The 10794-nt window shown below is 30.8% G+C and overlaps 1 protein-coding gene across 1 annotated transcript; it reads right to left on the minus strand.

The window, feature by feature from the left end:
- Positions 1 to 4504: 4504 nt before the first annotated feature.
- On the minus strand, positions 4505 to 4813 carry LOC132712722 (ficolin-2-like). The gene has a single exon (XM_060695142.1). It carries the CDS (start codon positions 4811 to 4813, stop codon positions 4505 to 4507), a length of 309 nt encoding a protein of 102 aa, XP_060551125.1.
- Between the last annotated feature and the right edge of the window lie 5981 nt (positions 4814 to 10794).

Raw genomic sequence — 10794 nt, forward strand, 5'->3', positions numbered from 1 at the left:
CATCTTCATGATCACACATCATATGTGATAGGACTGACATATTATCCTCACTTTCATGACTTTGCCGTGGTTACTACTGTTGAAATAATTGTATGCCCATCGACTTCATCTTGGCATCTTATGTTACGCTAAGGCTTGGATTCGTTTCACTGGATTTGATGTTTGATAATCTAATTCCACCGATAGTCAACATAAAAATTAGTGTGCCGACCCAGCTATGGTACAAACACCCTTTAATCTTCCTTAAATGTGGTTACGTGCGCACGACTTTGTAACCAATAATTGGGCAGGATTGTAAGGAACAATAATGTATTCACAAACAAAATTATCACAGTTATGACAATGTTCTATCTTAGATAAAAATTGTTAGAGTTTGAGGGACTGATGATACTTGTTTCAGACAGCTGTCAAAGCCTATATATCTATTTACCTGCAATATGCTATAATAACTGTCAATAGTTGGCTTCTCTGTGTATAATTTTATATGGCAATGTAACTGTAATGCACTGTACTCTGCAATAATCCTTTTCTTCTTGAGGTACGCTATTTTAAGATAAAAATCTGAAAACAAAGTAATCCCTCGGAAGCATTAATCACAACAAAATTACATAAGAATTTAAGACTCGGTTTGATTGAGTCTGTACATGAGGGATAGTGAATAAGTGCAACATCCCTTACGCACGCTAGCACCGGCTTGAGCGGTACTCAATTGTCAACACTTAATAGTGCTGGCATCAATGATCTCGGAGGACTAGAAAAATATAACAACACTGAAGTGAAGTACGGGGCAACTTTTTACAGCTTCCACACGGCACTTTACTCAAAAAGAATCAAGACTGTTCAAAGTTTTCATATTTTAATAAGCGTTTAATTTTAATACATTTAAATGTGAATAACATAATAGTATTGCAAATAAAATCAACACATGTATATGCAAGATAATTCAGTCCTAAATATTGATTAGATATACGTCTTATAAACTTCGCATAATTGTTCCCGCGACTGCCGATTAATTTCTTTTTACAATGTGAAAACGTTAGTTCAAAGTTTGGTCGAGTCAGTGACCATAACAAAATGAAATAAAAATCCAAAGTCTTTACTATTTAATCTTAGATATAAAACAATAATCTAAAGTCTTTGTTTTGTTTTGCCTTAAAGCCGTCAGCAGATAAACATCAATAACGTTTCATATAACTAACTGAAAGTCAAATGAAACCTGACTGAAATTAATCGTTTTCGGACCTATTTATACCGAATCTGAGAAGTTCAACGAACACAAAAGCGTTTGAAATATTTTAAGCTGTACGTTTTGGTCAATCGACAATTTTTGTCGGTCGCAATCTGACCTATTAACGTTCGAAAACGATCATTTCCATACAAAAAGAACGATGGCAACAAACTGAACATCCGAACATCAACAATTCTTTGCTCAAATTATATGAAAGTTTACAAAAAAGATGATAAATCATTACATGTATAAATTACTTATACAACTTATGCAATTATTTTGTTAACTTAGCTTCAGCAGCAATTGCTATTGGCAACAACTGTTATACAACTCATAATGCATCAGCAAACAACAACACCTGTCAAAGTTTATCAATTTAAAGAAATATAAATGCAACCTCCTAGCTAAATGAACGCTGTTAACTAGAAAATATGCACATAATAATGAAATCAATCAATAATCTATATAATTCTAACAACAGGGTTTTCAATCTCACAAATTAATAAATAAAGGGACAAAATGTTAACAATGACGATATTTACATACAATTCGAGTTTACAAGTAAGAATGGAGAATACGATGTGATATGCACTGACAAGTTTAATATTGACTTGAGTAATTTTGCGTTCAATCTGTTTTCAGTACACCTAACATCATTTTCTACGGCTAAAAAAAATACAAATATATTTTATATTTCATAGTAATGTACTTGACTATGACAAACAATGTATAACATGTATTATTCTGAGCTAATTACAGAGTACGTACCAAATAGATCAATACAAATTTATACAGACGCATACTACTTAGTTACTAAATCTAAGAATAACAATATCTGACAATATCTTTTAACATAAAGTATAAAATATATTCAATAATTCTCTTGTATACTAGAACATTACACCCGAAATTAAAGCGACCTTCAGCTTTTCTAAAGGTTAAATATGTTATTTGTAGATAAATGGTTTCATATAATTGTCAAACCAAAAAATTATGGTGGAAAATGAATTGTGCCGACAATAAAATACATAAACAATAAGGTTATCACTGGATATCTCTAATCTACAGGTCCACTCTCTACATTTAAAAGTAGTAAAGCGGACGATTCGTTCTGCAATCTTCTATTTTTAGAAACGAATCTCACTGGCGCGCTATAATTAGCTCTCGGGACATTGTTTTAAAGAAGGCATAACAGTGATATGATGACCTTTTCTAAAAAATGACATCACAGTTTGAAACAACACAAGTTTTTTTCCAACAGAAAATTAAAACTGAAGGTCGCTTTAATTTGCAATATTTTAAAAGTTATCTCCCTACAGGCTTTGATTTCTTAGAATCCCAGACTGGACACGATTAATCTCAGATAAAACCATCAAAACAATAAGAAAATTGTAAGGAAACAAAAGATATGTTTATGTACTTCTTTAAGACATATTTAAATACTATTAAAATGTTAAATTATTAAATACTGCAACGATATAAATAAAACTGTTAACCATTTCTAACTGTTCATTTTTATGAAATATAAATGAAAGCTAAAGATCATCCAAAACGACAAAAAGATGTTGGCTGATTTGTGCCATGTTGTGTTTAATTCCTGTTGCATAAACTTGTAGCCACAATAAATAACAATATGTATGGAAGCTGATTTGTGCCGTATCGTATTTTCTGTCCGCCGGACGCTCCACGAAGTCAAAGTCAACATTTTTTCGTACTTTCGTTCAACAGGGCTCGTGGGCACAACGCAATAATACGACGAAGTCACAAATTTGTTGTACTTTTGCTTCACGGGGCTAATACCATAAATTCATCACGTTGTCATATTTTCATGTTTTCTCCTTTTGCTTTTTTGCGCGGCGCATGTCGAATTTACAAAATTACTTTAACGTGTCCTCGTGTCTTCGCCAGATAATCAATAAAGCGGAAGTACGATGTAGCATAAATCAGCCACCATCAATACATGTATAAAGACTGAATACTATACGGTACTAGAAACGTTAGAGGTGATATGAATTATGCTTTTGTATGTCGTTGTTATCATTGCTTGAACAAATTATCTTCTTTTTAAAACTATTTTTATATATTTATCAATCAGCATTGACAAGATTGTGTCATTTGTTTCGTACTTAGGTGACGTCCACTATTTATGTAACAATACAAAAACAAAATATGTTTTACCAATGCCAACGAGTCTATTTTTTCTGGAAATATTATCACATTATTTCATAAATATTATCAATTAAGTTTGTCCTATATATTAATGAAATTTTAATAGAGAACAAAGACTTTTAGGCGCATTAAGAAATAAATACATTTTTTCTCTTTAGAATGCTCAAGCATGTGTTGTATATTAAATTAAATCAAATCATATTAGATGGCAATCACCTAAAGAAAGAATTTTGCTGAATTCAAAATTGAAGTTTTAAAATAGCCATTAGTTAAGTAAAATATATATAAACATAACTGTGCTAAACGTCAGATTGTAATAATAGAAATAATAATAATAATCATAATAATATTAGTAATAACTTAAGCCATAACTTTGCAAATGATTTAGCTACATGGAAAATAATGTTATTTTAAAATCTTTAAAAGCCACTCGCCTGAATAATATAAAGCATAAATAAAAATTTAATATTTTAAAAGTAAAGTATAATTTGTCAAGTTAATGTATCTTTTAATTATTAATTCTAACTGTTTGAAATGTATTCTATATTGTCAACATGTGAACATACATGCATCTATTTTTTTCCATGTATTTCTCATAAATATATCATAACTATCATTACTCGGGAAAATTGGAATTAATCACGGTTTTTATAAGACTTTAGATTATTCCGGAAAAAAACCCAAACAAACGAGTTTTCTAAGTATGTACGCCATTACAAATTTTGATCTCAATTTTTAATATATTTTGATATGATTGCCTAAGACATTTAAATTACTTACAACTGTTAATACGAAAGTTGTCACCAGATACACTACGTTAATAAATAGAAAGTGTTTTTTGAATAATTGTAACATTTTTGTTAAACCTTACGTTTTCCAGTTTTCCGGCGTATCTTCATACATTTTTTGTCATAACGCTACGTTTAAGTGAATATTCTTGCCCCCAACACGTTGACCAGGTGATACCTTTACCATATTCTGTGTGAGAACCTCCCAAATATAACCCATTTAAATTACATAAATGGCAGGCTCTGTACCACCAGGCTCCATTGTAATCAACGGCACAATTTCCGCTACCTCTTCCGTCATTATCATTGTCAAATGTTGTTAATTTCCAGCCGTTATGTTTCCATTATATCCCGATACTGACAACCTGTATTCGTCACTTTCGCCATTGACTTTAAAGGTGGAATATTCGGCAAAAGCTGATGCGGGTGAAACATAATCATGTTCAAACGTTTCCATTTCTATATAAAGTTCACTGCCAATTGTTGTTAATATGTTTATGTATTTAAGACCAAGCCAGTATTCTCCTATTGTGGTCCCAAATCCATCCACGTATTCATCCCAATCTCTATAAAAGTCTACAGATCCATCTTGGCGGCGTTGAATTACTTTCCATACACCATTGGACATGTCACACTACACGTCAATATTTGCACCTTCAGACGGTTGAATAACATAGACACCATCTTCAGCATAGCCCATTTTATAAAGGGATAAACAGACGCCTGGTTGGCGGTGTATTTTCTTGTACAATCCATTGGTTGTCTACGACAGAGAAAAAATCACAAGCTTATGAGGAACCTTTTTACGTTCCTTAAAATTTACTATAACCTTTGTTCAATATTTCCTTTTATAATTTGATATGGACTGTTCTTTTAAGACTTTAAAGAAAAATTAAGGCATTTATAAACTTTTCAGTCTTATATTAAAGATGAAACCTTAAAATATAAATGTGATGTTTCAAAAGAATAATTTAATACGTACCTGTAAATATGAAGTCAAAACTCTGGTTTTCTTTAGTCCATATACTATACCTGTGTTTTGATCAGAGTTTGCAATATCTTCCGTAGTTGCAAATTCTTCTACGCTACAAATGCACGTTTCATTGTTTTTAATATAGACAAGAGCCACCGCCGGGCGGGGGCAACGCTCGACTTTTTACTTTTTCTAAACGCAAACATAGAAAGGTTTGAACATATATTGATGTTTCCTTTTTATAAATTTAGTTGGTCTGTCTTGTCACATTAGTTTTGTTTATATATTTTGTATATATATGAATAGAAACATTAAGCATATTTCTAAAAATAGCAACAGTACGCAATTTCTAAAAATAGCAACAATGACGCAATTTCTAAAAATAGCAACAATGACGCAATTTCTAAAAATAGCAACAATGACGCAATTTCTAAAAATAGAAAAAATGACGCAAATTCTAAAATAGCAACAATGACGCAATTTCTAAAAATAGAAAAAAATGACACAAATTCTAAAATAGCAACAATGACGCAATTTCTAAAAATAGCAAAAATGACGAAATTTCTAAAATAGCAACAATGACGCAATTTCTAAAAATAGAAAAAAATGACACAAATTCTAAAATAGCAACAATGACGCAATTTCTAAAAATAGCAACAATGACGCAATTTCTAAAAATAGCAAAAATGACGCAATTTCTAACAATAGAAAAACATGACACAATTTCTAAAAATAGAAAAAAATGACGCAATTTCTAAAAATAGAAAAAAATGACGCAATTTCTTAAAATAGAAACAATGACGCAATTTCTAAAAATAGAAACAATGACGCAATTTCTAAAAATAGAACAAAAATGACGCAATTTCTAAAAATAGAACAAAAATGACGCAATTTCTAAAAATAGAACAAAAATGACGCAATTTCTAAAAATAGAAAAAAATGACGCAATTTCTAAAAATAGCAACAATGACGCAATTTCTAAAAATAGAAAAAAATGACGCAAATTCTAAAAATAGCAACAATGACGCAATTTCTAAAAATAGAAAAACATGACGCAATTTCTAAAAATAGAAAAACATGACGCAATTATATACATGTATATATATGTATATATGTATATATATATATATATATATATATATATATTTGATATATATATATATATTTGATATATATATATATATCTATATATGTATATATATATATATATATACATGCATATATATATATATATTTATATATATATATACCTGCATATATGTATATATATACACACACACATTTATATATATATATATATATATAATACATATACTATACATACACACACACCAATAAATGCACAATCTGAGAAAATTCAGTAATATAACCTTCAAGGTCAAGGTCATTAAAGAGCCCAAGCAAATTTGGGTTTGATAAACAACAAGGTCTGGTCCTTAAGAATGTTCTGTTATAATATGAAGTTTATCCCTTCAAAAATAGCAAAGTTACAGTCAGTTACTGCCAAAACAATGAAAATTTCAATAATTTGACCTTCAAAGGCAATGTCATTAATGAGTGAAGGTCAAGGTCTTTCGGTATATTTTTTCACAGTTATCTTTGAAGATTATTATGTTCAAGTTTGAAGACAATCCATCCAAAAATAACAAAGTTACAGCCAATAATAGCCAAAAAAATGAAAATTTCAATAATTTGACCTTCAAAGTCAAGGTCATTGATGAGTGAATGTCAAGGTCTGACTGGTTATTTTTTAAGGGATATCCTTGAAGATTATTATGTTCAAGTTTGAAGACAATCCATTCAAAAATAACAAAGTAACAGCCAATAACAGCATGAACAAGCAAAAATTGGACTTTTAACCTTGAAGGTTAAGGTCATTTATGGATGAAGGTCAAGGTTAGTGTGGTCTACTGAAAGGTCTTGTCCAAAGGGTTGTTGTGGCCAAGTATGAAGACAATACACCAAGAAATAAAAAAGTTATGATCCAGGTACAAGTTTTCGGACGGCAACGGCAACGGAGACGGCAACGGCAACGGCAACGCCGACCTGACTATAACAATACCTCTACTTTTTTTTTCAAAAAAAAAAAAAGTCGAGCTAAAAATGCAACGCATTTCTGTTCTTTACAATGAAATTTACAAATTGAAAAGGATACCATTTGAGGTATAGTGACAAGTTTATTCCTTTGTGGTATTTCCGTTACATATGACAAATTATACATAACAGTTTCACCAGAATGTGTCCAGTCTTTACTTAAACTGAGTCCAATCAGAGTATTAAGAACGATGTTACTCACAATCCAAAATGCCATTATGATATTTCTTCCAGTGTCAGAACCAATTAAATATTGATTTTAAAAGTTTTGATTTTTAGTATGCTTAAAGAACAACTTATCTTAAAACATAGAGATGTCTGTAGTGTTATAAGCCAAACTGAACATTAGAATTCAGATGAATTAGTTTAAGTAAAAAATGCGTGAGCGTAAACAATGACGTAACGCTGTTCCAGTTGCGTTACAGTAGCATCATGTGTAGGAGTTCGCCCGATATTTTTAATTAACATACATGAAACTAATTTGTTACTTCATTATTTTTTCCTTGTCTATGGACGTGCGAGTATTTGATTGATACCGTGATTGATTGTTTATCTTTCTTGCTATACAATCAGGCATTCCGTCCGCAATGAATATAAATGCACTCATAAATAATATCGTCGTAAATTCTATATTATTGTGCGTTATGCAATCAATCAATTTGACAGCAACATCATTTTAGTCCGTTAAAAAGCCAGTATCAATTATTAAAACTTAAAATATTTATTCTTGGCACGACTTGAACAATATCATCATAGATAATTGCATGAATACAGACTTGAGCACTATTTATCATAACGTATTTTCTGAACAATTAATACATGTTGAATCAGTTTACTTGACTGTGATAAACCAATACTATTATTTTTTTCGTTTTTTAAATTTTTTACTGTATAAGTACTTTTTTTCTGCGGGAACTTTATTTCTGCTTTTTCTGCGGTTCGTAACGACACTGCAGATTTAAAAACCGCAGAAAACAAGCAATTATCATAGTATTGCAAGCAATCCATAAGTCCCCTACCGGTTAGAACCCCATCAACATTCTGAAGGGCCATTAACTAATGTTTCAATTTTTCTCTATTTTAAGTAAATTTGTTGGAAAAGTTCTTTAAAAGTGATCACAGGAAACAGTTTTTATGAACAGACAGACAGACGGACTGAAGGACACTCTACAGTTAATATTTGAAACATCCCTGTTACCAAAATATAACATTTTAAAAGCAAAATTCTTAAACAGGAGATAACTCTTGAATTAAAGATGCAATTTCATAAAAATGTTCAGCTCTTTTTGACTAATCACAAATATTGTTATATTTGCCATGTTTTAAGCCTATTTGTTGCCAAGGCAACTGATATTTTTTCAAAATAGAAAGAACAGATAAGACATGCATAATCTCAAGACTGCCATCTACCCATATGTCAAGTTTCATAAAAATATTTCCAGTACTTTTTGAGTTATCACTGGATTCAGTTTATGTGTAAAATTTGCCATATTTTCAGTCTATGTGTTGCCATAGCAACAGGAATTTTCAACATAGGAAGAAAAGGAAAAGACGTGCATAATTTCAAGACAGCCATCTACCCATATGTCAAGTTTCATAAAAATATTTCCAGTACTTTTTGCTTTATCACTGGATCCAGTTTATGTGTAAAATTTGCCATATTTTCAGTCTATGTGTTGCCATAGCAACAGGAATTTTCAACATAGGAAGAAAAGAAAAAGACGTGCATAATTTCAAGACAGCCATCTACCCATATGTCAAGTTTCATAAAAATATTTCCAGTACTTTTTGCTTTATCACTGGATCCAGTTTATGTGTAAAATTTGCCATATTTTCAGCCTATTTGTTGCCATAGCAACCAGAATTTTCAACATAGGAAGAAAAGAAAAGACGTGCATAATCTCAAGACTGCCATCTACCCATATGTCAAGTTTCATAAAAATATTTCCAGTACTTTTTGCGTTATCACTGGATCCAGTTTATGTGTAAAATATGCCATATTTTCAGCCTATTTGTTGCCATAGCAACCAGAATTTTCAACATAGGAAGAAAAGAAAAAGACGTGCATAATCTCCATACTGCCATCTATCCATATACCAAGTTTCATAAAAATATTTTCAGTACTTTTCAAGTTATCGCGGGATCCAGTTTTGTGGTAGGACGGACTGACAGACGGACAGACGGACGGAGGGTAAACCTAAAGTCCCCTCCGGTAAACCGGTAGGGGACTAATTAAGCCTTCCTATATGTCTATGTCGGAATATGTCCACTACCGGTACTGTATAATAACTTTACCCTGTACTGTTATCGGCTTTTATATACATGTATATCTGTCATGAATAAAATATTAGAAAAAAAGTTACTTGACTTGTTCTTTCTGTTTAAATAAATATCATGTTTGTATGATTTTCGCTCACCCTAAGCTTGATTTTTTTTTGTAAAATAAAACTGTTATAGTGTGACAGGTGCAATAAAGATACCCTTTTGTATTTGTACAATATCTTGTGTTTACCTGCAATTTTACCATTGTTTATTTTTCACACTAAATATTTATACACATGCAGAATTACAATTATTTGTTGTCATTGCATGTTGTCGATTTTTGTTTATTAACAGTTGTATACCGATACATGATGATTATGATGAAACACATTATAAGACGTCTGCATGTTTATCGGAAGTAATGTACATGTTACATCAACAAATCTTGAAATGTTGTCTGTTTGTATGGGTTACTTTGTAAAAATATCTAAATTAAAACGCAGGAATAAAAACATCAATGCGAGAATGATGACACCGCAGAAATAAGATACGCAGAAATTTAAAACCCCTTATTTTAACAAAAATGGCAGAATATTATGTCCGCGGAAATAAGCACTTATACGGTATTTCATAACGTACAATAATCAAAAAGAGACATTTAAGGTTTTCAAGCATGAATGATCAGTTGCCAATTGATAAATCATCCTGATGACCATTCAAAGGACAAATCATTTTTATGATAAACTTTCCTTGTGATCATCCACTGGAAAAATTCTCCTTATGATCACTCATAGGATGAATTTCAATGGATGATAATTCATAGAATAAACCCTCTTTATCCTATGGTCATCCGTAGAATGAACCCTCCTTATCCATATCCATGGGATAAACCCTCATTGAGGCTATTCATAGGATAAATCTTTCCAATAATCGTCAATAGGATAAATTCTCCTTTTGTTCATCCATAAGATGATTTCCCGTTATGATCATCTACATAATTAATCCTCATTATAATTTTTTTCTTATAAATCCTTATTATGATCATATGATCATTCATCGTATAAACCTTTTTTATGTTCATCAATGCTCCTCTTCAAATCTTAACTGTTACAAAATTTAAAAAAAATCATTTAATTTATTTTTGAGCAATTACATAATCTGAATGAATATAGAATTACGTATAATTATATAGAGATTTGTTTAAATATACTATGTAAATGCTGTTTGAAAAAATTAAATCAACGGATTATTCTATAAGTATTACATTACAGTTATACAGT

The sequence above is a fragment of the Ruditapes philippinarum genome, unplaced genomic scaffold (genome assembly GCF_026571515.1).
Source record: "Ruditapes philippinarum isolate M1 unplaced genomic scaffold, ASM2657151v2 ctg3117_1_1_1_1, whole genome shotgun sequence".
NCBI classification, from domain to species: domain Eukaryota; kingdom Metazoa; phylum Mollusca; class Bivalvia; order Venerida; family Veneridae; genus Ruditapes; species Ruditapes philippinarum.